The 27,654-nt window shown below is 56.4% G+C and overlaps 2 protein-coding genes across 4 annotated transcripts; one reads left to right on the forward strand and one right to left on the reverse strand.

Annotated features, from left to right (window-relative positions):
- Positions 1 to 1,010: 1,010 nt before the first annotated feature.
- On the forward strand, positions 1,011 to 18,227 carry PERM1 (PPARGC1 and ESRR induced regulator, muscle 1; the record flags this gene model as incomplete). 2 transcript variants are annotated; one of them, XM_081224613.1, is made up of 4 exons in its annotated part: positions 1,011 to 1,285; positions 15,031 to 17,181; positions 17,755 to 17,880; positions 18,142 to 18,227. In XM_081224613.1, exons 2-4 carry the CDS (start codon positions 15,180 to 15,182, stop codon positions 18,225 to 18,227), a joined length of 2,214 nt encoding a protein of 737 aa, XP_081080739.1. In that variant the 5' UTR covers positions 1,011 to 1,285; positions 15,031 to 15,179. The 2 variants fall into 2 exon arrangements, with proteins under 2 accessions (XP_081080739.1, XP_081080738.1); XM_081224612.1 differs by having other exon boundaries at positions 17,755 to 18,227.
- Positions 18,228 to 18,878: 651 nt separating this feature from the next.
- On the reverse strand, positions 18,879 to 27,651 carry PLEKHN1 (pleckstrin homology domain containing N1). Of its 2 annotated transcripts, XM_081224508.1 has the most exons (16): positions 26,789 to 27,651; positions 26,590 to 26,689; positions 23,720 to 23,866; positions 23,554 to 23,634; positions 23,362 to 23,434; positions 22,935 to 23,062; positions 22,734 to 22,829; positions 22,544 to 22,624; positions 21,705 to 21,780; positions 21,438 to 21,586; positions 21,176 to 21,313; positions 20,840 to 20,980; positions 20,541 to 20,672; positions 20,145 to 20,354; positions 19,854 to 19,902; positions 18,879 to 19,771 (listed from the first exon to the last, which is right to left on the reverse strand). In XM_081224508.1, exons 1-16 carry the CDS (start codon positions 27,205 to 27,207, stop codon positions 19,656 to 19,658), a joined length of 2,136 nt encoding a protein of 711 aa, XP_081080634.1. In that variant the 5' UTR covers positions 27,208 to 27,651; the 3' UTR covers positions 18,879 to 19,655. The 2 variants fall into 2 exon arrangements, with proteins under 2 accessions (XP_081080634.1, XP_081080633.1); XM_081224507.1 differs by having other exon boundaries at positions 22,734 to 23,062.
- Positions 27,652 to 27,654: the final 3 nt, after the last annotated feature.

Consider the following 27,654-nt stretch of genomic DNA (forward strand, 5'->3'; position numbering starts at 1 on the left):
GCACAGTGGGGTAGGGGTCAGCAGCTCTGGGTGTGGGGAGGCAACTCTGTCCTCTCCTGGCCCCTACGCCCACCCCCCAACATGTGAGCTGACCACGGCCTGGGCCATACACGCACATGCAGGGGCCGGGGGCTGGCCGGGTTCCAGCCGGAGCACCCCCAACTCCTGGCCCTTCCTTTTCATGGCCTCTCAAGGCCCCAGGCCTGTGGGGCCCTGGGCTTGGGCTTTCGCTGCCAGCCTAAGGTTAGAAAAGTGTTAGGCAAGACATGGCCAAGCTTCTGCCTCTACTTGGATCAGGAGGCTGGCTCTGCATGAAATGCCAGGAGGAACAGGGCATCATCTGGCTGTGTGTACATGGGACTTTCTTCTCTCTGTGTCCCTAGGAGTTTGCTTTGTTGAATTAAGAGGTGAAGGTAACATTCCAGGACTGAGCTGACCAGTCTGCCCACTTGGAGTCTGCAATCTTTGGTCGGACTTTTCCAGAGCAGAGACCAGGTCCAATGGACTAAATGTTTGTGTCCACAACCCTTACCGCCTCCCCGCCTTCCCTGCTAATTCATATGTTGAAACTTGCCCCCCAAGGTGGTGGCCTTAAGAGGGGCCTCTGGGAGGGGATGGGGTCATGGAATGGGATTAGTGCCCTTACAGAGGGACGAGACGGGAGAGCTTTCGCCCACTCTGTCGGCCATGTGAGGACACAGCCGGAAGGCAGGCTTCGCGCCTAAAAGAGGTCCTCACGGGAACCCACCCGTGCTGGTACCAGCCTCTGGGCCCATGATGAATACATTGCTTTCTTTCTTTTTTTAAAATAAATTTATTTATTTATTTGTTTTTATTTTGGGCTGCATCGGGTCTTTGTTGCTGCGTGTGTGGGCTTTCTCTAGTTGCCGTGAGCGGGGGCTACTCTTCGTTGCGGTGCGCGGGCTTCTCATTGTTGTGTCTTCTCTCGTTGCAGAGCACGGGCTCTAGGCACATGTGCTTCAGTAGTTGTGGCTCGCGGGCTCTAGAGCGCAGGCTCAGTAGTTGTGGCACACGTGCTTAGTTGCTCCGCGGCATGTGGGAGCTTCCCGGACCAGGGCTCGAACCCTTGTCCTCTGCACTGACAGGTGGATTCTCAACCACTGCACTACCAGGGAAGCCTGATGAATACATTCCTATTATTGATTTGTCCTGTTGCAGCAGCCAGGCTGACCAGGACGCCTGGGCTTGATGTTACCAAGCAGACTGGAGGCTGGAGGTAGCGGCTGACTTTCCAGAAATCGCTGGGACAAACGCCTGCCCCCTGGTGAGGACAGAAACTAAAGTTTCGGGTGTCTGGGCTGATGCTCCTTGCTCACGGGGTCCCTCCCTGCCGCACGGATTTGACTTGTGTGGTAAAGGCAGCTTCTTCCTGGGTGGGGAAGAGTCCCAGCCTGAGCCCAGAATCCTGGGGAAGGTCTGGGCCACCCCAGCGTGGAGCTCGGGAGTGTGTGTGGAGTAAATGGAATGATGCCTGTAATGTGTCAACGAAAATTCAATTAACTATCAAGATAAGAAGAAAAAAAGGGAATTTTATTGGAGCCAAACTGAGGACTGTAACCTGGGAAGCAGATTCTCAGAAAACTCTGAGAACTGTTGCACCTGTTAGAAGTAGAACGCATAGTCGTACACTGGTTTTGTTTTTGGTTTTTTTTTGGCCGTGCTGCACAGCTTGTGGGATCTCAATTCCCTGATCAGGGATTGAACCCAGGCCATGGCAGTGAAAGCTCGGAATCCTAACCACTAGGTCACCAAGGAACTCCCCTCATACACGTTTTTTAGACAAAGGCTCTCATATCAAAATGACCTACTGATATTTTACATAAAGGGGTCACTAAGGGTACATAGTCCAGGTACACACCCACAAAGGAGCAGCAAGTCACCATGACCCCCTCCAGAATTGGGAACGAACTCTAGTCTTTTTTTTTTTAGATGATTTTTTTAAGATTTATTTTTGGCTGCATTGGGTCTTCATTGCTGCACGCGGGCTTTCTCTAGTTGCGGTGAGAGGGGGGCTGCTCTTTGTTGTGGTGCGCAGGCTTCTCATTGCGGTGGCTTCTCTTGTTATGGAGCACGGGCTCTAGGCGCACGGGCTTCAGTAGTTGTGGCTCGTGGGCTCAGTAGTCATGGCTTGCAGGCTGTAGAGCGCAGGCCCAGTAGTTGTGGTGTACGGGCTCAGTTGCTCCACGGCATGTGGGATCTTCCCAGACCAGGGCTCGAACCCGTGTCGCCTGCATTGGCAGGTGGATTCTTAACCACTGAGCCACCAGGGAAGCCCAGGGACTCTATAAGAAGTTACATTGCTGGCATCAGAAGAAGAAAATTGATCTTTCCTGTGGAGCAGGCGCCCCACCTTGGAGGAGCTCCGGTTTGCGTGTGATGCAGATGCACATGGCGGGTCAGGGAGGGAGGAGGCGCAAACAAACACGCGGAGAGAATCTTATGTTTAATTTTCTCTTGTCCTGCCTTCAAATATAAGGTGTTTTTTTTGTTTTTTGGGGTTTTTTTTGCCCGAGCTTCAGGGCTTGCAGAATCTTAGTTCCCCGACCAGGGATCGAACCCGGGCCCCAGCAGTGAGAGTGCTGAGTCTAACCACTGGACCGCCAGGGAATTTCCAAAATATAAATTTTATTTCATCAAGTGTCCCAGTCCCAAAGGGTGCCTAGAGCTTGGTGGCTGTGCTGACAGGGCCCGCAGCTATGACTGGTGCAGCTGTGACGCTGCTGCAGGTTTCTCAGCTACGTCACTGGAACAGTGATGTGGCCTTGAGGAAAGTTAGGAGGAGGGAAGGGGGAAGGGAGACAGTTACCACTTGTTCCTGGAGCACATCTGCCTCTGGGCTCTCAGTAACCAGCCCACCAGGATAGTCTCCACCTGGACAGGTAACTGAGGTGAGCAAACGCACAGAGCCAGAGGTCCACCATCTCATGGTCAGGACACACAGTCAATAAATCGAGTCCGACACAGAGGCCTCTCAGAGCCAGCCAGGGCCCTCCCCACAGAGACTCAGGCCTCTTCAGTCTGCTCTGTGTTTGGAGTGCCTGTAGGTCCACACCCTGCCCCCACATTCCACGCGGGGCGCCTGTGCAGGACAGCCTCAAGCTCCCCACCAGTGGTTCAAGGATGCGCCTGACACAGCCCGGGGCTGAGCCCTACCTCTGCCGTCACTGTGACCTTGCGTGCTGTCACTGTGTGTCACAAAATCTCAAATGTAAGATGGGATTAGTAATAGTACCTGCCTGTGGAGCTGGGTGGTTGAGAGGATTAAATAAAATAAATAATCTGCATTATGACAGCTTCCAGCCAAGACTGAGTAGCAGGGGCCAGATTTACCCTTCTGTCTAAAATAATTAAAAAACTGTTTAAAATATATGAAACTGCAGACCATGAAAAAGAGTGGTCCCTGGGCTTCCCTGGTGGCACAGTGGTTAAGAATCCACCTGCCAATGAGGGGACACGGGTTTGAGCCCTGGTCCGGGAAGATCCCACATGCCGCGGAGCAACAAAGCCCATGCGCCACAACTACTGAGTCTGCGCTCTAGAGCCCGCGAGCCACAACTACTGAAGCCCACGTGCCTAGAGCCCATATGCTCCGCAACAAGAGAAGCCACCGCAATGAGAAGGTGTGCACACCTCAACGAAGAGTAGCCCCTGCTCGCCGCAACTGGAGAAAGCCCACGCGCAGAAACAAAGACCAAACACAGCCAAAAATACATAAATTAAAAAAAAAAAAGCCCAGATCTTTAAAAAAAAAGAATAAGTGGTCCCTGAGAAGTGGAAAAGAAATGAAGTGAGCCCTACATTGCCCCAGCTGACTGCTTGGAGACAGTTTCCAGGCCATGGTGCAGGGCAGGAAGCCAGGCAGACTCCCTGAGTTAGGGAGGTTAGGGGCTGACAGTCCGGGGGGCCAACGCAGCTGGAGTTCACGGGACAGGATGTCAGAAGGAAGAGAGGGGGTGCCAGAGACAGAACTCCAGAGAGCTGCAGGGGTTCCCCTCAGACCTGATTAGAACATCCTCGTGCGGAAACTCCTCCAGGCCGGGGAAAGGACCACCCAAAGAATTAGGTGGCAACCCCTGAGTTCACACAGGGCCAGACACAGTTCCAGTCTCCACTAGCCAGAAGTGAAACCCCATAACTACAGGGCAGGTGGCAGAGTGCCCAGCAGGGTCTTCTCCAACAGTGAGGAATGATCAGCATAGGTTAGGCACTGTTCTAGGCCTGCCCAACAAAGTTTACAAACAAGACCTGAAAGGATCAAACTGCTTCCAAATAACAGCCGCACCCAGAACAGAGCTCAGGAATGTTTATAGTAGTATAAAAATATCCAGCACCCAATACATTAAAATTCACAATGTCAGGCATCCAGTAAAAATTTACCAAGCATGCAGAGAAGCAGGAAAATCTGACCCACAATGAGAAAGTTCAATCAATTGAAAGCACCCTAGAAATGTCGCAGGTGATAGACAAGGGCATTAAAACAGTTGTTATAGCTGCACTTCACATGATTGAGAAGCTAGAAGAAAGACTGAATGTCTTGGAGACAATGAAGGTACAAAAACCCCAACTGAACTTTTGGAAAATTATGATGTCTGATGTAAGAAATACATTGGGTGGGGGTAATGCAGACTGGAGATTAGACATTGAAGAGAAAACTATTAGTAAACTGCAAACATAAAAACTACTGAAAATAAAACAGAGATTTAAAAAGTGGTGACTGGGGGAAGAAAAGAGCATTAGTGAGCTGTGGTCAATGTCAAGGGCCTGACATACATGTAACTGGCGTCTCAGAGGAGGGGAGAAGGTGAGAAACATTTGAAGAAATACTGACTGGAAGTTTTACAATCTTGACATAAATGATAAACCCACAGATGCAAGAAGCTCAAGGAAACTCAAGCACAAGAAGTTTGTTTATTTATTTATTTATTTATTTATTTATATTTATTTGGTTGCCCCAGGTCTTACTTGCACCAGGTGGGCTCCTTAGTTGCAGCTTGTGAGCTCCTGAGTTGCATCTCGCTGGCTCCTTAGTTGTGGCATGTGAACTCTTAGCTGTGGCATGCATGTGGGATCTAGTTCCCAGGGATCGAACCCAGGCACCCTGCATTGGGAGGGCAGAGTCTTAACCACTGCAACACCAGGGAAGTCCCAAGCACAAGAAGTTTGAAGAAAATTGCATCAAGGAACATCATAATCAAATTGCTAAAACACAGCAATAAAGCAATGATTTCTGCTCTCACAACTTCTAGTCAGAGGTGTGGGCATAATGAAGATGAAGATTCACCAAACAAGCTCTATACATTGGTTACCTGTGTACCTGTCACCACTTTCAAAAATCTACAGACAGTTAATGTGGATGAGAACTATCTGCTGATTGTCCAGTAAAATTATAGAACTGTCAAAACAAAAACAAAACCAAAACAAACAAAAACCAAAAGGTGTGGGAAGTTCTAGCCAGGCCAACTAGGCAAGAAAATGAAATAAAATACATCCATATTGGAAAAAAGAAGTAAAACTATCTATGTTCAAGTGACGCGATCTTATATGTAGAAAATTCCATGGAATGCACTAAGAAAAACTGTTAGAACTAATGAATGAGTTAAGCAAGGTTGCAGGGTACAAGATCAATATTTTAAAATCAGTTATATTTCTATACGTTTTCAACAAACAATCTGAAAATGAAATCTATTCAATTTATAATAACATCAAAAAGACTAAAACATTTATGAATAAATTTAATAAAGGAAGTGCAAAACTTATACTTTGAAAACTATACAATATTGTTGAAAGAAATTAAAGAAGACCTAAATAAATGGAAAGATATTCCACATTCATGGATTGGAAGATTTAACATTGTTAAGGTGACAGTACTTCCCAAATTGATCTATAGATTCAACACAATCTCTTCAAAGTTCCAGTTAACATGTTTGCAGAAATTGACAAGCTGCTCATAAAATTCATATGGAAATCCAAGGGACCCAGAATATCCAAAACAATCTTGAAAAAGAACAAAGTTGGAGGACTCAAACTTCCTGATTCCAAAAGTTACTACAAAGCTACAATAATCAAGACAGTGTGGTACCAGCATGAGGTTGAACATATTGATTTATGGAATAGAATTCAGAGTTCAGAAAGAAGCCTTCACTTTTAGTCACTTGGTTTTCAACATGGATGCCAAGACAATCCAGTAGAAGAAAGAACAGTCTCTTCAACAAATTGTGCTGGGACATCTGAATATCCATATGCAAAAGAATGAAGTTGAACCCCTTCCTCACACCATACAGAAAAATTAACTAAAAAGGGATGATATACATAAATGTAAGAGCTAAAACTATAAAACACTTAGAAGAAAATATGGGCGTAATTCTTCATGACCTTGGGTCAGAAAGGACCTGAAGTCAGGTCCAGAGGACAAAGCCTTCTTGGATATGTTTCCAAAAGCAAAAGTGACAAAAGATGAAAAAAAAAAAAAAAAAAAAAAAAAAGATAAATTGGACTTCATAAAAATTAAAAACTTTTGGCTTCAAAGGAGATTATCGAAAAAGTGAAAGACACATAGAATGGGAGAAAATATTTGCAAAACATATTGACAAGAGGTTTGTATTTAAGAAATATAAATAACTCTCTCAACTCAATAATAAGACAACCCAACTAAAAAATTGGAGAAAAATCTTAATAGACATTTCTCCAAAGATATATAAATGGCCAATAAACACACGAAAAGATGCCTGACATCATCAACCATCAGGGAAATTTAAATCAAACCACAATGAGATACCACTTCATATCCACTAGGGTAGCTATAATTAAAAAGACAGATGGTAACAAGTATTGGTGAGCTTGTGGAGAAATTGCAACACTTATACATTGTTCATAGGAATGCAAAATGGTGCAGCCACTTTAGAAAACTGTTCGGAAGTTCCTCAAAAGGTTAAATGTAGAATTACCATATGACCCAGAAATTCCACTCCTAGGTACATACTCAAGAGAAATGAAAATATGTCTACACAAAAATGTATGCATAAATGTTCACAGCAGCATTATTCATAATAGCCAAGAAGTGGAAATAACCCAAATTCCATCAACTGATGAATGGATAAATTTTAAAATGTGCTAGGGAACTTCTGTGGCAGTCCAGTGGTTAAGGCACCATGCTTTCACTGCAGGGGATGTGGGTTCAAACCCTGGTTGGAGAACTAAAATCCCACATGCTGCTCGGCATGGCCAAAAAGATAAATAAATAAATAAATAAATAAATAATACGTACATACATACAATTTATTTACATATCTTACATATCTTATTATTTACATATCTTACATACATACACACACATAAAATGTGCTATATCCATACAATTGAATATTCTTTGGCAACAAAAAGGAATGAAGTACTGATACATGCTATGACATGGATGAACCTTGAAAAGATTATGCCAGGTGAAAGAAGCCAGACACAAAAGGCCACATATTGTGTGAGTCCATTTACATGAAGTGTCCACAATAGGCAAATTGGTACAAAGTAGATTAGTGGTTGCCCACGGCTGGGGTGGAGGTCCAGGGAAATGGGGAATGACTACATATGGGGGTACGGGATATCCTTGTGGGGCGATGAAAATGTTCTAAATTTGTTTATATTGATGGTTGCACAACTCTGACTATACTAAAACTATTTAATTTAAATGGGTGAATTGTATGGGGTGTAAATTATATATCAATAAAACTGTTAACCCCTTCCCTATAAAAACAGCAGTAAAGAGAAGGTTTTAAGAGCCTCTATGGAAAAAAAGACATGGTATATACAGAGGAACAAGGATAAATGATGGCTGATTTCTTGTTGGAAACAATGCATGTGAGGAGACAGTGGAACTACATCTTTACTGAAAGTAAAAACTATCAACCTAGAATTCTAGAAACAGAACCACCCATACCTATATGGTCAGCTGACTTTCAACAAAGGTGCTAAGACACTTCAGTGGAGAAAGGAGAGTCTTTTCAACAAATGGTATAGGTACTGTTGGATATCCATACACAGATGAAATAATCTGGAACCGTATCTTTACACCATATACACAAATTAACTCAAAATGGATCATAGACCTAAATGCAAAACCTAAAACTAAAAAAAACTTCTTGGAGAAAATTTAGAAAATCTTTGTGATCTTTGGTTAGGCGAAGATTTCTTAGATACAACCAAAAGAGCAATCCATGAGAGAAAAATGGATAAAAAATGGATAAATTGGAATTCATCAAAATTAAGAACTTCTGCTCTTCAAAAGACATTGTTCAGAAAATGAAAAGATGAGCCACAGACTAGAAGGAAATAATTTCTTATCACATAACTGATGAAGAACTTATGTAAAGAATATATAAAGAGCTCTTAAGACTCAACAATAAGAAAACAAATAACCCAATGAAGAAAATGGGCAGAAGATTTGATCAGTCATTTCATGGAAGAAGATATATGGATGCATTTATTTATTTTAAAACTGTTTTTGCCACGCGGCTTGTGGGATCTCAGTTCCCCAACCAGTGATCAAACCCAGGCCCTCGGCAGTGAAAGCGCCAAGTCCTAACCACTAGACCACCAGGGAATTGCCTGGATGCATTTAAACACACGAAAAGATGCTCAACTTTAGTCATTAAGGAAATGCAAATTAAAACCACAATGAGGGACTTCCCTGGTGGCGCAGCGGTTAAGACTCCACACTCCCAATGCAGGGGGCCCGGGTTCGATCCCTGGTCAGGCAACTAGATCCCATATGCATGCTTCAAATAAGAGTTCACATGCCACAACTAGGGAGCTGGAGAGCCGCAACTAAGGAGCCCGCCTACCACAACTAAGACCTGGCACAACCAAATAAATAAATAAAATTAAAAAATAAAATAAAATACCCTCTTTAATAATCGTTTAAAAAAAAAAGCAAAGAAACAAAAACAAAAAACAAGAAAACCCCACAATGAGACAGTACTAACCATCTACTAGAATGGTAAAGTTAAAAAGTCTGACCAGGGCTTCCCTGGTGGTGCAGTGGTTGAGGATCTGCCTGCCAATGCAGGGGACATGGGTTCGAGCCCTGGTCTGGGAAGATCCCACATGCTGCGGAGCAACTGGGCCTGTGAGCCACAACTACTGAGCCTGCGCGTCTGGAGCCTGTGCTCTGCAACAAGTGAGGCCACAATATGTGAGAGGCCCGCACACCGCGATGAAGAGTGGCCCCTGCTTGCCACAACTAGAGAAAGCCCTTGCACAGAAACGAAGACCCAACACAGCCATAAATAAATAAATAAAATTAAATCATATGGGCTTTTAAGAAGACCTTTGCTTTAAAAAAAAAAAAAAAAAAAAAGTCTGACCAGACCTAGTGCTGGTGTGGATATGGAGCAACTGGAACTCTCAGGAACTCCTGGTGGGGATGAAAAAATGGTAACCACGCCAGAAAACAGTTTACCCAAGAGAAATGCAAGCACATGTTCACACAAAGACTTAAACACAAATGTTTGTAGCATAGCCCCAAATGTCCATCAACAGGTGAATGGTAAACAAATCTTGGCATGTCCAACAATGGGACACTACTTATTAATTATAAACATAACTATTGGCTACACAGTGGCATAGATGAATCTCAAAATAATTACGCTCAGTGACAGAAGCCAGTCACACTGCACTCTTTTGTACTACACCAATGAGTGCCTACGGTATGATCCCATTTACATGAAGTCTGGACGGTGCCACCCAACTGCGGTGACAGGAGGGAAAGAAGGCCCCCGTGGCTGCCTGGGCAGACGGGGGGCATCAGAAAGGGCACAGGAACCCTTGGGGTGACGGGCGTTTCACTCTCAGGAGTGTGGTGATGGCTTCCCGGGTGACTACACCTGTCAAAACTCAGCTAAGTTTACACTTTAAATATGTGGAGTTTATCATATTAAATTATACATCAATAAACTATTAAAAAAGGAAAAGTAAAAAGCCCCTAATCTGTGTAAAGCATTTAAGACTGCCAGGCGTGTAATAGCTGCTCGTTGAAAGTCGGCTTTTATTTTTGAGGGCTTATGTCTCAAGGTCAAGGGCTCAAAGCAGGCTAAGTGGCTTCGGGAAGGGGCCCTGGCGCCGCCAAACACACCGGCCTCTCAGAGCCAGCCGCCGACGGCTCTGCTCTGCCGACTTCCGGTGGAGCCCGCTCGCCCTCTGGTGGCTTCCGGCGGTAGCGCAGGCCGCGGGCCCGGCGACGCCACTCCCCGGCGGCTCCTCCAGCCCGTGCGTCTACACGCGCTCGCGGGCCTCCACACAGGCTTAAGGCCCCCAGCGCGGAGCTGGGTCAGAAGCGCGCAGATGCCCGTGTGCTCCAGAGCCCTTCCCACGAGGAGGCCCATGACTGGGGGGCGAGGAGAGAGAGGGGACGCCTCGGGTAACTCCAGCCACAGCTGGTCTTCAGAAGGAACCAGGTCCACCGCGCCCTCCCCACAGCCTCCCCTCGGGTCCTGTACTGCCTTCTTCCAGGGCAGCCATGGCAACTGTAGAAAAGCCCCTGCCCCAAACCCTCCAAGCTTCCTCTGTCTGGGGAGTCCATGGGGGGCTCTGCTGCTGTGGCCCTGTAGACAGACACACACGTGTGCACCACGGAGTCGTGATGGGGCGCTGGGCCAACTGGTGTCCATGTGGAAACAAAAAGGTGTGACAGGACCCCCATCACCCACCGTCCACGAAAATCAGTACCATGCGGGTTGTAGTCCCAGTGAGAAAGGTAAAACGATGAAGCTCTAAAAACGTGGAAGGACATGGCGAAATCTTCGTGACTTTTTGGGGCAGGCAAAGAGTTCTGTAAAAAGACAGAAGCAGGGCTTCCCTGGTGGCGCAGTGGTTAAGAATTCACTTGCCAACGCAGGGGACATGGGTTCGAGCCCTGGTCCGGGAAGATCCCACATGCCGCAGAGCAACTAAGTGCGTGCGCCACAACTACTGAGCCTGCGCTCTAGAGCCCATGCTCCGCAACAAGAGAAGCCACCGCAATGAGAAGCCTGCGCACCGCAACGAAGAGTAGCCCCCGCTCGCCACAACTAGAGGAAAGCCCGCGCACAGCAACCAAAGACCCAACGCGGCCAAGAATAAATAAATAAATAAATAAATAAATAAATAATAAAAAAAGACAGAAACAGTGATAAGCATAAAGAAAATTGTTGATAATTTGGACTATGTTAAAATTTAAAACTTCTGTTCATCAAAAGGCACTGTTAAGAGATTGAAAAGTTGAGATGGGGGGGAGACATTCATTGTACAAATATTCAAAACAGAATCCTTACCCAGAATGGGTAACAAACTCCTACAGATCAATAAGAAAAAGGCATAGAAAAGAGGCAGAAGCACTGAAGAGACACACATCTTCACAAAGGAAGATGCCAGTGGGGACTTCCCTGGTCGTCCAGCGGTTAAGACTCTGCGCTCCCAATGCAGGGGTCCAGGGGTTCGATCCCTGGTCAGGGAACTAGATCCCACACGCTGCAACGAAGATCCTGACTGCGGCAACTAAAGACCCGGTGCAGCCAAATAAATAAATAAACATTAAAAAAGAAGATGACAATGGCCAGTAACTTCATTCTTAAGGAAAGTGCTGCACCAGGCGGTGGTAACAGGCCGTAGGCAGTGTGGGTGCAGACACGCTGGAGCGAGGGCACAGCCACCCCGGAAGACTGTTGGGCAGTGTCCTCTAGAGCTGGACAAATACCTCTGACCCCACAACTCTCCAAGACTGCCCAAAGAAATGTTCCAGAATGTTCCTAGCGTCCCTCGGAGTAGCTGCAAACTGGAAATGACCCAAATCTCCATCCACAGGAAAGCGATGCACGGATCACACATGGACCACCCTCAGCGGTGAAGTTGACCAACACACCCTTAGCCACCGAGTCCAGAGCCTGATGAGGAGCAGGGAAGAGGACTGTGGGATGATTAGAAGACAGAGAGCATGCATACTGGTCTCTGCCCCGTTCCAGCACAGAGTGCCTGAAAACCTGGGAATTTCCTGCTGAGAGCACAGGAGCATCTTTTGTTCTAATGAGGCTCCTGTGGGGGCTGGTCACCAGAAAGACCAAGCCTGATGAGAAGCGTGGAATTTTCAGCCCCGCTCCCATCCTCTTGAGAAAGGAGAGGGGCTGAAAATGAGGTTAATAATCGATCATGGCTGTGTGAAGAAGCCTCCACAAAATCCCGAGCGCTGGAGATGGGTGGAGCTGCGTCCACGCCCCTTCCCACGAATCCCTGCCCATCTCCCAGCCTGGACCCTCATCTGAATCCTTCATCCTACCCTTTTATAATGAACTGGTGAGCGTTAGTGAATGTCTCCCTGAGTTCTCTGAGCTCCTCTAGCAAATTAATTGAATCCAAGGGGCAGTGGGTCGTGGGAAGCTTCTGCCAAGTCGGACAGAAGTGGTGGGTGACCTGGGGACCTGCTCCTTGCCATTGGCGTCTGAAGTTGGGGGCAGTCTGTGGGACTGAGCCCCTAAGCATCTCCAGATATTATCAGAATTGAGTTAACCTGTCGGACATGCAGCTGGTGTCACCGAATTGCCTGGTGTGGGACACCCTCCCCTCCACACACACACACTTTTGGTGACCAGTAAAGGAGACTCACAGGAGAGACACAGGAGGGAAACCTGGGTTTTCCCAACACATAGAGGCAGGGAGGAGAGACCCCAGACCAGGCTTGCCCACCCGGGGCGGCCGAGAACCCCACCCGACCTCGCTCTTCCAGGGTGACTCGGCCTCCTCCACTTGAAGCCTCGGTTGTCGTGGTCCCCACCTGCCCAGTCTCAATCTCCTGGACCCTCCTCAGAGGCCACCCTCCTCTCCACTCTAGGCCCTTCTTAAGATGTGTTGCTGTCAGAAATGATCCTATTTACCTGTTAGTTTCAATGTTTGCTGTCCAACCCCCCTACTCCCTCCTCTGTCCCCAGCGGAAGGGGTTTGTGTCACAATGACCAGGCTGGGGATAGGCAACACCAGCCTCGAGGGCAGGATGGCTCCGAGCAGGGCCTTTGGGGCCCAACTCTGCCACTTACTAGCTGTGTGGCTATGGACAACTCACTCACCCTCTCTGTGCCTTACCAAGCTCAACTGTGAAAGAGGGTCCTCCTGGTGTCCCTCTCAGGATGGACACGTTTTGGAAAAGTGCTCAGGGTACTGGGCAGGGTGGTGCCTGGAAGGGGCTGCTCTCCGAGGCCATGTCTCCTGCCCGGCTCCTCCTGGTGACCCCTGTTCCTGGAGAGACAGACGGCGCTGCCACCCCATCTTGGGCCCCACTTGCAGGAGCCTAGGTCGGGAGAGGTGCTGGCGGGAGTGACCAGCTCTCCCCTGACCCCTCCCAGCCCTCTTCAGAGGCCCACTCCCATGTGGGTGCCTCCACTGAGAGCCCTCAAGGACCCCACTTGTCTCCCAAGCCCCACCGGCAGCTTCACGATGGGGCCAGAGCAGGGAGGTGCAAACCCTGACCCAGGTTGGCGGTGGCCACGTCCAAATGACCTCTAGGAACATTCCAGGGCCAGTCACTTCCTGGCTCATCACTCTGTGGCTCCCTCTGTCCCCCACAGGTGTCAGGGTAAAGCCCTGAGACCCAGAAGCACCTGGGCTAGTCTTGGGGGGTGCCGGCAGGCGAGGTGGCAGGAGGAGTGGGGAGGGCTGAGTTTTCACAGTGGGCGGGGCAGCTGTCCACTGTGAAAGGACAGCCTTCGGCCAGGACAGGCAGTGGAGCAGCCTTCAGCCTGGGAAAGGGAGGTCCTGTGGGCCTGACTGCGGATCAGCATTCTCTGACTGGCATCTGACCTGACCAGGAAGGCGTCCCTCACGTAGCTGGCAGCCCCTCAAATGCCATCTATTTGTGGCCTGTACCCTGCCGCCTGGCAGGAGACATGTGACTGTGGGGCTGTGGTATTTTGAGCAATGGGGGTGGGGCCTGCGTGGTGAGCCCTGCACCATGCCGCTCTGGGACAGGCAGCTTGGATGCCCAGCTCCGCTGCCCCGGCTGGCTGTGGGGTCCCAGGTACAGTACTGTCAGCCCCTCACTCCCACCCTAAGGGGTCCCGAGGCAGACAGCCCCCACAGGGACCTCCCCTAGGACCAGAGGGGAGGGCAAGGTGCAGCGGGGTCAGGAAGCCACAGTGCCCTGGTCTCAGGCACCTCCATCTCAGGACTTGCCTGGCCAGAGTGACCTCCCACCACCCTGGGTCCAGTGGCAGCTGACCAAGGGCCAAAGGACAGCCCCCTCTAGGGGGCTGAGAGGTTAGGGGTTGTCAGCCAGGTAGGGTTGCCTTAGTTCACTGAGACGCGGGGAGGGGACCTTTGCCGGCTGGGCAGATCTGGTCAGGGGCACAGACACTGAGGAAGGCCCCAGGGGGGCTGGTGGGAATCAGGAGGCTCATTTCTGTTCTGGGACCTCCTGCCCAGGCAAGGGCAGAGCCAGGCTCTCCCTGATGGCCCCGGAGTGGGCTCTGGCCAGCACTAGCTTGACCTTGGTAAGCTCAGAGGAAGCCCAGCCGTCTGTCCCAGCCAAGGCTGGTGGAAGGTCATCACCAAAGACTGGTCACCTGCTGGACACTGCGGCTCCTCCCCCCATGGCCAGCTGCCACCTGAGGCATGTTGGGATAGTCCAGAGCTGACTATCGCCCAGGTAAACTGAGCCCTGGTGGGTGGTCCTTGAAATGGGCTTTGCTATATAGAGTTGGCCTCGGTACCAACAACACTGCAGGAAAGCTGGAGGCTGACCCAGCTGAACAGAAAATGTATAACGTTGCGGAGGAAAACTCCTCCTGGGGATGAAAACTCAAACATGAGGAACACTGTTCTTTAGTGAACTTCACTAACTTAAATGCAGGCCTGTGGCAATATGTCACTGTAACGTTAGCATTTGCGGTCCATTTGGGAGCACGGAAAGTGGGTTCCGGATGTTCTAGCTCCAGGAAGCCATCAGGTTTGAGATCAGCACAGCTCCCCTCTGGATTCTCTGTTTGTTCTGCTTTCTTTCAGGACAGAGATGGAGTGCTGGCCCCTGAGCCAGGGAGGCATGGGATGCCCCAGGGGGCAGGTGGGGTGGGAGCAGTGTGTGCCGGCCAGGGCCCCGGGCCTGGGCCCGTGAAGAGCCTGGTCTGTGGTTCACGTGCCTCTGCTGACCCAGAATGGAGAACTTCCAGTACAGCCTCCAGCTGAGTGACCAGGACTGGGCTGAGTTTTCAGCCACTGCCGAAGAGTGTGGCCTCCTGCAGGCCAGCCTGGCCTCTGGGGATGAGCTCTTGTCCAGTGACACTGACCAAAGGGACAGCAGCCCCCCAGGGCCCCCGCCCCTTCCTGAGGGGCAGCTGGCTCCCAGGGGGAGTGACCGGCCTGGCTCTGAGGAGGAGAACAAGGCAGCCACCTGGCAGCTGGTCAACAGGTCTTGGCGTGAGTCTGTGCTGGCCCTAGAGGCTGGTCAGCAGATGCCCAGCATGTCTGTGCAGCCAGAAGCTCGGCTGTCCCTCAGCCCTGGTGCTGCCCCTCTGGTCCAGGGCTCATCCCTCCTGGGGCCAGTGTCTTCCAGAGGCGAGAGGCAGAGGCTTCGGCAGGGGCCAGCCCCCCGGGGTCTTGCCCCTACTCTCACTGGTGAGCCCGCTGGGAGCCCCGATTCCCCCGGCCGCAGCGCTGCCCCCCCGAGGCCGTCTGGCAGCCCTGGAGCCCTGCTGCGCAGCCCCAGCCAAAAGAAGAGGCGGGCTGCAGGCACCAAGGCGGGTGGGCGCTTGGGTGACCCGGGCCCTGCTCCCACCCAGCTGGGCTCCCTACTGCTCACCGAGGCCGGGACCGAGGACGGCCTTGGCCTGGCTGGGTCCAGGGGGAAGGGTCTCCGGGTGGGGACAACAGGGCAGACAGCAGGAGCTGGGCAGATCGAGCTGGGGCCAGAGTCTCCAGAAGCCCCTGAGCAGGTGGCCAGGCAAGGGCCAGGTGTGGATCTGTCTACATCTGTCCCTGACACTGAGCAGGGTACAGACCTAATCGGAATGACCCTCAGAACTGAGCCATGCACTACGTCCACGCTTGACCTGGAGGCTTCTCTAGATGTCACAATGGCTAAGTCAGACGTGGCTTTGTCCACACCCACCTCCGAGCCTCAACCCGATGAGCCCCCGTCTACACCTGCCTCCGAGCCTAGTCTGGATGTGGACCTGCTTATGCCAGGCCCCGGGGTCCAGCTGGAGGTGGATTCGTCTGCGCCTGTCTCAAAGGCTATTCCACGTACAGCTGTGCCTCACCTGGCTTCTGAGGCTGGGTCTGATGTGGGTGTGTCCACACCTGCTCCCATCCCCGAGGCTGGGCCTGACGTGGTGGAGCTGGAGGTTGCCCCAGTGGCCAAGCTGGGTTTGAGCCCTATTCGGTCTCCAGAGGGGGGCCGACAGAAGCCCAGAGGGGAGCCCTCAGCAGGTGCCCCTGGACGCCACACTGGGGAGCCCCCGCTAGGCCCTATCCAAGCCCCCAAGAAGAAGAAAGTGCGATTCTCCATGGCTGTGCCCAGCCCCGAGGAGCCAGGGTCAGGAGAGGCCTCAGGCCCTGCCTGCCCAGCCACAGCCCCCGGGACAGCAGCTGGGGGTCGCAGGGCGTCTGGAGCCTGGGACGCTCTGGCAGTTGGGCCCCGGACCCCCCAGCCTCGGATCCTGAAGCACCTGCCTCCCCCTGCCCCCTCTGCCTCAGCGGGGCCTGGGCCCAGCTGCTGCTTCGCGGTGACCCTCCCAGAAACCTATGAGTTCTTCCTCTGTGACACCATCGAGGAGGAGGATGAAGATGTCGAGGAGGAAGCAGAGGCTAGCCAGGCTCTGGCCGAAGTCCAGTGGCCGGGCGTGTGCGAGTTCTTCTTCCAGGATGGCCAAACCCAGAGGTCGAGGCACCGGGAAGGCCACTCCCAGGCCCCACCCCTCCAGGCTGAGCCTGTGCCGGCCCCTCCGCCAGGAGATCCCATACCCATCTCCATCCCCGAGGCCTATGAGCACCTCCTCGGGGAGGCCACGTCAGGGGGCACGCTGGGGCCGGCTGCCCGTCTCCAGATGCAGGCCACGGAGCGCCTCAGGTCAGTCCCCTGGGAAGTGGGGACCAGCACGCCACCAGGGCCTAGCCCAGCCTCAGCAGAGCAGCTTACCCTGGCCATCAGGCAAGCAGGTGTGTGTTGCGGGGACCCCATGGCCTGTCCAGGACCTGGGTACACACTGTCTAGGGAGTTGGGCCAAGAGGGCCATTGGGGAGGGGCAAGCCAGGACCCTGGGTTGTGAGCTGGTGGGGGCCCTCAGGGATGATCTGGGCAGGAAGGACCAGCTCCTGGCCATCCCAGGACCCGGTACAGGTGGGGCAGCCCCAGTCGAGCAGGGCTTTGGCTCCACACTGACCGTCGCCCTGTGTTCAGACCCAGGTAACAGCAGTGCCTGCCCCCAGCCTGTAGCAGGCAGGCGTTGGGGCAGCTCCAGCTCAGGCCACGCTGCCTGCCAGAGCAGGCTCGCATTCCCCCTCGAAGATATTTTACAAACCAGGAAACGGTGCCCCAGACGTTCTCGCCCAAGTCAGCCTGACTCAACTATGCCACATGCTACCCTGTGTCTTGGGACAAAGGTATCACGGGGAGGATGTGACTCAGGACAGACATGTCTCAGGACAGACATGGCCAGGAGAGACGTGTCCCAGGGCAGGTGTGTCTGGGTGGGACAAGAGCAGGAGCTCAGGACGCACTTCTCTTTCCAGGGGAGCCCCGGGGCCCCCTCACCTCGTTCACCTTCAGCCAGAATGACATGTGCCTGGTGTTTGTAGCCTTCGCTACCTGGGCTGTGAGAACGTCAGACCTGCATGCCCCAGATGCCTGGAAAACAGGTTTGTGGGCCTGGGGGGTGGGGGGCTGGTGTCTAGAAGTCAAATGGAGGGGCAGTGGTGGTGTCCCAGCTGCTGGGCCAGCAGGGATGAGGGGCACGTGGGGAGGCGCAGGTGTCTCCCCTGACGGGTCTCCTGCGTTGCTGACCCACTCTCGCCCCGCTGGCCTCCTCCCATCCTTTGAGAACCCCGCCGTGTGGACGGAGGGTGGGGACCAGGCCGGAATGGAGCCGGCACTCAGGAGGTCTTGTGCTTCTCTTGCAGTTCTGCTGGCCAACATCGGCACCATCTCCGCTATCCGGTACATCCGCCGGCAGGTGGGGCGGGGGCGCCGCAGCCCCAGCTCCTAGGACCCAGGCTCCGCCCAGCAAGACGCAGGAGGAGGAAATGTCCACAGGTGCTCAGGATGAGGTGCTGCCCTCAGGCCTTGCCCTTTGACCCTTGCGTTCTGCGGCGTCTGGGAAGGAGCCTGCGTCCTTGGTCCTGGCTCCCTTGGACTCCACCCGAGGGTCCAGCCGGTGGCCGAGGCCGAGGCTGTGCTCCACACTTGGGATTGGGGAGATTCTGGAAGGCTGGGAGGGCAGGCCAAGCAGGGAGCTGGTTAGTAAGGTGCCAGATTAGCAACAAAAACACAAGATGTCCAGCGAAACTGGAATCTCAGACATGCAGTATGAGACCTACTTCTGCTAAGGAATTATTTGTGGTTTATCTGAAACCAGAGTTAACTGGAGTCCTAATCCTACGTGGTTATCCTGTTGGAGGGAGGCGTATGATGGGGCTTCAGAGCAGCAGCGAGGCCCCAGCTGGAGATCTGGGCAGAGGGCCTTGAGGCTGGGGGTGGCATCCCAGGGACCCTCTGCCCTGTTTATAAGTGGGCCGGGCCGTCGGAGGCCTCTGAGGCCTCTCTAAGCCCTGAACCCCAGGGGTCTGTGGTCAAGACCTCCTCGGCTCCCGCCCGAGATGGTGAGCAGGTACCCAGAGGGGCCCTGAAGGCTGGGGGTCTCTAGAGCAGAGCCTGGAGTCCCCCCTCTGGGGAGCCCTGCAGGAGGCGCAGGGGCGGAAGCCAAGGGTGTCGGGTGGAGGGATGGGACACCTGGGTTCGCCCAGAGCTGACAGGAGCCGGAGGTGGCACAGGAAGGTGGGCAGGGTGCGGGCAGTCGTGGAGCAAGGGGGCTGCCGGACTAGGTGCTGGGTGGGCGTCCAGCTCCAAGGCAGCACATTCAGGGTCCCCGGGACGCAGGAGACTCCTGGCTGTTCAGGACAGAATGCGTGGACACACAGCACCGATAAAATCTCCTTCGTTCTTGTTTAGTCTCTTGCCGGTTTCTCCCGACGTTCACACTCACGTACGCCCAGGCCGCCTTCCTGCCTCTTGCTTGTGATGTCTCAGACCCTTGTGCCCTCTGGCCTCACATACTCTGACTCTCGCTAACCTTTCTCAGCCCTCTGACCTTTACACATGTGCCATCCTCCCTCTCCCAGGTGAAGCCCCTGCCCCGAGTCCCCTCCCTCATTCCTTCCCTGAGAGGCAGGCTGAGGTTTGGCCCCTCTGGGCATCCAGTCAACTTGGCCAAGGTGTCCTGAGGATGAGGCCCTCCTGACCCCTCAAGAGCCCAGGGTAGCTCAGGGCTCTGGAGGCCCCCTCCACCTGCTGGGGTCAGACCCTGACTCGATACCGAGTGCCTGGGGCCCCACTACGAAGCCCCGGGTCCTGCTCCAGCCCCTCCTGCAGGGTCCATGCAGGCAGGCGGTCCCGAGAAGCAGCCTCCTGGTGGCCATCAGATCCACTGGACGAGCCCGCCTTCAGCCTCAGGTGCTCCTCGAGGCCACCGCTGGTGGGAAGGTGACGGAGCTCTGTCCCAGACACTGTCGTAGCTCCTTGGGGGGCGGCCGTCTGGTGGGGAGGGCAGAGGTGCATGTGCTTTCAGGAGGCAACACCCAGAGCTTTCCCAGGGAGGGGCAGCGCCCTCACTCACCTGGGGGAGGTGGCGGGGCTTCGGGCACAACTTCCCTCGCAGGAGAGACCTGGGGACCCCAAAGACGAGTCTGAGGGATGGGCCCTGGGACCGGCTTGGCGGCCAGCTGGGTGGGGTGGGGGGGCGGCCCGGCCCCACCCCCTTCCTGCCTCCGTCCCCGTCCTTGGTCTCCGCCCATCCTCCCTTCCCCCGTTTCCATCTCTCCTGCTCCCTCAGGGTCCCAGGAGGCCCCACGCGGTCTCCTCTCCCCCCCTGCAGAACCCCTTGCCCGGGGTGGGGGCTGCTACTCACAAGCTGAGGGGAGCCCGAGGGCCGGGACCCCCGGCCCTTGACGGAGCCGCGATGCCGCTGAAAGGCTCGGGCCTGCGGGACTCCCTTCTCGGAGAGCAAGTGGGGGCCGGAGAGTGCAGAGCTGGGGTCAGAGACAGGCACGGACACGGGGACCAAGGGGAATGGGCTCGTGGGCTCAGGTCCGAGCGAGCTCTGCATCGCACTGAGGAACTGTCAGGAGAACGTTGGTGACCGAGGCCCTGGGCTGGGACCTCCGTGCAGCTGAGGTGCCCCTGCCCCAGAAACCGTTCCCTCAGCCTCCCGTGGCAGCCTGAGCAGATCTCAGGCTTCAGGCACCCTCTCAGCCTCAGGCTGTGGCCACGTCCAGCTCTTTCCGTTACCCAGCAGGGGACTGACCTTGTCCAGGCCCCGGACGTCTGTGACCCTGCGGTGGGAAGTGGCAGGTGGTGTGTAGGGGTCAGCGTAGAGCGGGGAGTGCGGTGTCTCCAGGGAATGGTCTGGGGCCTCAGGGCCATCCTCCAGCCTCAGCTACAGGCAAGACACAGAGCAGACAGAATCGCCGGAGCTGGAAGCGGCCAAGCCCTCCCTTCTCTGTGCAAGAGGCCTCTGGGTGGCCCCAGGACCGAGGAGGCCGGGGAGATGGAGGGCGGGAGGGAGAGCCATGCCTGGAGCCGGGGTCAGCATGCTGGGCCCACCTTGGTCAGGTCCAGGTGCAGTGGGGTGGCTGGGCCGGGCCCCTCGCCCTGGGCCTTGCTCCTGGGTGATCGGTTGCTGCTGGCCCGTCTTAGCTTTGCCTTGTGACCACTGACGCTGAGGCAGCCAGGGCTGGCTTGCTCCTGTGGGGACCAAGGACCTTCCAGAAGGTTCCCCGGGGCCCTCTCCCACATACCCCTCTGAGGCTACACAGAGCCCCTCCGGTCTGAGTCACCTCCCCTGAGAACCAGGGCCCTACTGGCAGTGGGGTCCCCAAGACAAACTCGCCTCAGGGTCCCCCGCCCCCTTCCTCTGCCCGTTCCCCTCCAGATACTCACCGGTGCGGGCCGGGCAGGGCAGCCTCTGGTGGACTCAGGCGTGGAGTGGCTGGTGTGGTTGGAGGCGGGTGCTGGGCACCCTGAGTCCCAGCTGGTCCGTCCGTCAGAGGAGAGTGAGCCTCGGCCACTGCCCACAGCCTGGGCAGCCGGCGGTGGGTAAGGGTGAGCCGGATGGCAGGGCCCCTCCCCCCACCGCCCCGTGCCCAGGCACACCCTCCTGTTTCACCGCTGCCCGGCGGCACCTCCCCTGCTGACTCCTCACCTGTGGGGGCGCCCGCAGCCGCGGGAAGCTCTCGGGGCCGGGCGGTGGGGAGGCCCTGTCCCCGCGGCAGGCTGACTGCAGGCAGAGCAGCCAGTGGCCATAGTCCTCGTAGCTGGCACACACCACACGGATGGTGTTGATGAGACGGCCTGGCACACAGATGCCGTGAGGGGGCCTGGCAGGCAGGGTGCCCCCTGCAAAGCCCCGGTGCAGAGCTGGGTGCCCGTGAGGCTCACACCCTCTCTCCCAGGCCTGGCCTCTGCCCACCTTCGATCAGGAAAGAGCGGATCTGTTTCTCCCTCTCCTCCACGTTGATGTGGACGGCGCTGAGCGGGAGCTCCCCCTGTGGGGCATCCAGGGGGGACAAGGCCTTAGTCAGGGGAAGCAACCCTTGGGCCCACTGCCCCGTCTTGTCCTCCCGGGCTGGGTGGGCACTCGGACGCCGGGCAGAGGGCAAGGCAGGTCCAAGGCCGACACCCCGTGGGAGGCCAGGCACTCCCCGTCTGCCCTTGGGGGGTGCCTTCACCCCTGGTCTCCAGGTGGGGCCTTCGCCAGCCAATGGCCGACACAGGACTGGTCAGGGACTGGTCCCCTGGGCCACCCACTGAGATGGGGGTGGGTGGGACGGGATCACAAGGAAGCCCCCTGTGTGTTTCTCAGTGACTGAAAGCCATGCTCACCCCCAGAGTAGAATGTACCCTGATGCACATGACACTCGCTCTGGCCCCGAAGGACCTTCACACCCACGCCCGGGCCCACCTGTGCACACGCACACGCATAAGCCTCAGGCACCAGGAAGTTGCCTGCTCAGAGGTATAGGCCCCTTTTAGGGGCACCAGGGGCCCCCCTGCCACCCACCCCAGGTGATGGGTCTGCTGGGGCCTGAGGACCCTCTAGGATGACACGGGGTGTTGAGGTAGGGCGCCCACCTTCCTGCCACATCAGGCTGAGCCCAGACTGACCAGGGCAGCGGGCTGGGTGGGCGGGGCCTGCGCTCTCTGTCCCAACAGGCCCCGAAATACAGGTTCCTCCTGACCTGCTGCCCCCTCCCACCCCCACGCAAAGGGCGCGTCCCTGGGGCGGGTCCACAGTAGGGAGGGACCCACCTTAAAGCAAAGCCCATCTGCTTCCTCCGAGAAAATGGCCAGGGAGGTCGGGTACAGGACCAGGAGCCGGTCCCACTGCTCCTGTGAGGGGCCACAGGGCAGAGTAGGGGCTCCACCGGCACACACCCAGGGCCCCACCTGCCACCTGCACCCCTCCCCCGCCTCCTCCACCTCTGCGCCCCCCACCCACCTGTGAGGGCAGATGCTGCAGCTTGACCCTTGAGGCGCAGATGGCGGTGCCCACCACCTGGAGGCCTGATGCCGTCTGCAGCGGGGTCAGCCTGCGCTGCAGGGTCCAGGGGAGCTCGTCTTCAGGGGGCCCCTGGTAGAGGGGGGTCAAAGGCAGGAGGAGAGTGGGGATGGAAAGGGGCGTGGGGTTCGCAGCACTGACCTGCGGGGGTGCTGGGGGGCGGCACGGCGCCCCTCCCATGAGGGCTGTCTGCTTCTCCAGGTGGTAGAGCCAGCGGTCCAGCTCGGCCCGGCTGGGGCACAGCACGAGGAGGGGGGCGGGCAGCGGGCCTGCGGGGGAGGGGCAGAGTAGGCTAGGCCAGCGGCCACAGGAGAGGCTCCTCGAGGGTCGGGGGGGCCACTGATGACCACACGCATGGCTCTGGAGGCCCCCGACCCACTGCCCTCCGCCCCAGCCCGGCAGACGCACATGTGCCCATCAGAGGAAAAGCCAGGACCCCCTCAACATGCTCCGAGCCCCGCCCAGGTCCTGGGGCCCAGTCGACGGCCAGGTTCCCTGAGCAGCCTTAGTGCTCACGCCCTCCTGGGGGCCAGGTCAGCACAGGCAGCAGCCCCGTGCCCCTGCACACCTGTGATCTGGAAGGCATGCTCTCTGGATCCCTCGAGCGGGCAGACACTCAGCTCCATCAGTGGTAACAGCCCCTGCCAGAGCACAGTGGGAGGGAAGCGCTGGGGCACCCCGAGCAGGACTGGGCCGCGTGCGCCCCATGGGGCTGCTCTCTCCCTCTCCCCCAGCTCCTCCGCCGCCCGTGTCCCCTCACCTGGAAAGTGAGTCCTTCGGAACCATGGGCCTGGAAGTAGAGGTGGGAGGGGAAGAGCTCCAGGTAGCAGTCGCTGATGTCCTGGGGGAGAATGGGGCCAGGGTCTGAGGGCTGGGGGCAGGCCCGGGGCGGCCCTCAAGCATGCCCCTCCCGGCCCGGCCCCCACCTGGCTGTGCTGGAAACGCAGCTGGACCTTGGCGTAGTGCACGACCGCGCCCAGGCTCCTCACGGGCGCCCTCCGCTGCCCTGCCTTGAACACACTCAGGAAAGGCTGCTCCAGGTTTTCTTGCTGGCTCTCCAGGCTCGGGATGTTCTGGGGTGGGGGCAGAGCTCAGGGGAGGGGGCCTGACCAGCGGCCAGCAGCCCTGGCCCCCAGTCTCACAATACACGGGTTAAGAAGGCACACGCAGCATCACACGTGTGTGCAGAACCCTGTACACACTCACAACCTCTTCACGTGAAAACAACGCAGAACACACACACACACACACACACACAGCCTCCGTGCTGGTCACAGAACTCTGTGATCTAGTCTTGGAGTCATCGAGGTTTCAATTCAACGCAGATACAACCCTCAGCTTCGCTATTTCCTAACTGTGTTCCCTTATTTTGGTGATTCAACCTCCCAAAGGCAGGGACTGTTGGTCAGAAGGGTTTTCAGGTGCCCAGGTGAGACGATGCTCGAATCCCTCCCTCACCTCAGGGTTGGCTACTAACATTTTAAAACTTGGTTCTACCAAGAAACGGGGGGGGGGGGCTGATTTGTAGTATTTGCCAATTTCCCTGGTGTAAGTACTCCCGTCACAGCCCATTTCAAGCCACCAGCACACTGCCGCACGCCCCCGATCTCCGTCTCGGCGGAGGCCAAGGTCCTGACACTGGCCAAGGGGTCTTCGCCCCTCACAGCAGGCACGTGCCCGTCTCAGGACCTTGGCTCTTGCTGCCCCCACTGCCTGTATCACTCAGCCCAGCCCCTTCTCACCCCATCCAGAGCCTGGCTCAGACCCCCTTCTCTGTGAGCCCCTGTCTGGTGCCCTTCCAACATTCTAGCCTCACTGACCCCCGCCCATTGGTCCTCCTGTACGTTTCTCCTCAGCGCTGGCCACATCTGGCTTCCTCTGTCTTTTAATTCTTTGTCTTATCACCTGGCTGGGTCATGGGGTGAGAACGATACGAGAATGGGGCCCGTTGCTGGGCCAGGGCCGAGGACGGGCCTGGAGTGTGCTGGGGACTCGATGCCTGTCTGCTGAAGGGAGGGAGGGTTAGTGCCCACTAACCAGTGCCCAGCTGACCCTGGCACACAGAGAATCCTCTATAAACAGGGGCTTGGGCTTCCCTGGTGGCGCAGTGGTTGAGAGTCCGCCTGCCGATGCAGGGGACACGGGTTCGTGCCCCTATCCCGGAAGATCCCACATGCCGCGGAGCGGCTGGGCCCGCGAGCCATGGCCGCGGAGCCTGTGTGTCCGGAGCCTGTGCTCCGCAACGGGAGAGGCCACAGCAGTGAGAGGCCCGCGTACAGCAAAAAAAAAAAAAAAAAACAAAAAAAACAGGGGCTTGACTGTCAGAACCGAGTCAGACCAGGACGGGCGCCGAACTGGGGCTGGAGGGGCTGAGATCTGGGATCAGGGCGTGCTGGGGAGCTGGCAGGGGCTGCTGTGCCTTGGCCAAGCTGAGGCACCCCTTGGGCAAGCCCAGGAATGTGAACAGACAGACTCACAGCTTGCTGGCGTCCCTGCCTTTGGGTGGGGCCTCCTGCACCCACACCCAGTGCGGGGAATGATGCCGGATGGGACCCATGAAAAATCGGCCACGGTGCAGGAAGGGCCACACAGCTGGCCCTGTGGCCTGGGCTCAGCCTCGGGGCCGTGGCCGAACAGGCTCTCCTGTGGGTGTAGAACCCACGCCCAGGCAGGGCTCGAGGAGCGCTGGCTCCTCCCCCGGCCCCACCCCCCGAGGTTCAGCAAGCCGGGTCCCCTCTCCAGCCGCCGTGTCCCGGCTCAGGAGGACCACCAGGACCACACGACGTGCCCTGGGCCTGGACAGAGGGAGCTGAGGTCTGCGATGCGGCCACACCGAGGGCCGCTGGCTGGGACCTGTCCGAAGTGCCCTGTCCACTTCTCTGAGGCAGCCTGGTTTCTGAAGCCAGCACTTGGCCACGGGGAGCCCAGGACACCCAGGGAGGAGGAGAGGGGACAGCCCGATTGGGACACTTGGGAAGCTGGCTCTGGAGCCCACACCAGCTGCTGTGAGGACCGAGGGGCGCAGGGCAGCTGTGTCTGGGGCAAGGACCTGGGGGGTCACTTCCCTCACACCCAGGGCCTCTGCACACAGCAGAGCCTTGCCCCGCCCCTTGCCATGCTGGGTTAAAGGGTGGGTGTCTCTCCCCCTCGGCCAGCCCGGCAGGGGCTTGGGGGTGGTGCTCAGCTCGGGGTGGCCCGCCGTGTGCTTGGGAGCCACGTCCTCGCGGTGGGGCCTGGGGGGCGGGGCGCAGGGGCTGCTGTGGGATGAGGCAGCGGTGGACACTGAAGGGATACCCCTTGGAGAAACCGGGGCCGAGGGTAGGGGGGAGGCCGGCTCACTGCGCACCCGAAGCCCCTAACTCTCGGAGTGACAGCTGGGCGTGGCGGTTCACAGCCCCGTCACCAGCCTGATGCCCGTGCCCACACGGCAGCAGCCAAGACACGCGTGCTTGTCCAGCTCCAACGTGCCCAGACACGCTGTCCTGGGCCAGGGCCCGGGGCGGGGGGCGGACACCAGGGTCCCCAGGCAGGGCTAGCGCGTGGCGAGGCGTGGAGGCCCCGCCCCACCGCCCCACTGACTCAGGGCCGGGTCTCAGTTTCACTCTGCTCAGACTTTCGGCCGATGAGCTTCCCAGGGCAGGGCTGCACCTACTTCCTCCCTGTGCTGTGGACTTGACTCCCCTGGTCCGACGGGGAAGACCCCGGGCCCAGCACAGGCAGGACACACACATGCAGTCACACGCAGACCACCACTGCCACGCCCCCTTGAGCCAGGGCTCACAGCCCGGCTGCTCACCGTTCCAGGGATGTAGTGGAAGATCTTGTCGGCAGTGGTGTCCCCATCCGGACTGGCCTCGGTGCCAAACAGGCCGACCAGCTTCCGGGCGCCGTCCTCTCTGGGAACAAGGGAAGGGGTGCTCACAGCCTGGCCCCCGAGGCAGATTGAGGGAGATCCCGTGACCGAGTGGCCGCAGCCGTACCCTGCCCCGCCTCACCTATTTCCCTTCAGCGAGGGCTTTCTGGAAAAGGAGGCTCGGAGCCTCCTAGGGGCCTGAGGGACACAGTGGCTGTTCCCCATGGGCAGCGGTGGCAGCCGGCCTGAGTAGAGCAGGTCGACAGGTCTGGGTCCCTCTGTCCCGAGCCTCCTGCCCCACCTCCGGGGGCGGGGCTCTGGGGCAGCCTGCCCTGTACCCAAGGGCTGGGGAGGCGGAGCCTTTCTGGGAGGGACCTGGCCCCTACCTGAGGCTGAGCTGGGCCTTTCAGTTCCCTGCCCAGGGTCCTCCACACACGCCAGCCAGCCGGTGGGGGGCGGGGGTGGGGGGGATGGGGAGGAAAGGCTCCCCTCCTCTCGCCGCCCAGTGAAGAGCCCCCAGTCCGTACAGGAGGGGGCCCAAAGGCCAGTCTGTGATGGCATCAGACTGGGGGTGCCAAGAGCTGGAGCTCCATGAGCCCAGGCATCCCCTTCCAGACCTCCCCACCATGTGAGCACACATCCTGTTTCCACCTAAATGCCTGTTGCTGAGTCACCAGTGACTGCAGGGGGATGTGTGCTTACTCTCAGCTGTTGAAGCAGGAATTTGCAACTGGGTAAGGGGAAGCCAGGACCCTCCCGCAGCCTCCTCTCTTGCCTCAGTCCAATCCTCACCCCAGATCAAGGTCAGGATCCCCAAGGCTTAACCAGAATCCAGGAGGGAGGCCATGACCCTCCCAGGTGCGCCTGGGACAGCCATGGTGAGGGGGAGTGCCATGCACAGCCTGGAGTGAGACACTGGCCACCACAGCCCTGCCCCTGGATATGACGGTGCTGCCTCCAAGCCCCCAGGTGCCAACACAGCATCTTGCCCCAGCCGCGCAGCCACCC

The sequence above is a fragment of the Mesoplodon bidens genome (genome assembly GCF_964165515.1).
Source record: "Mesoplodon bidens genome assembly, chromosome: 2".
NCBI classification, from domain to species: domain Eukaryota; kingdom Metazoa; phylum Chordata; class Mammalia; order Artiodactyla; family Ziphiidae; genus Mesoplodon; species Mesoplodon bidens.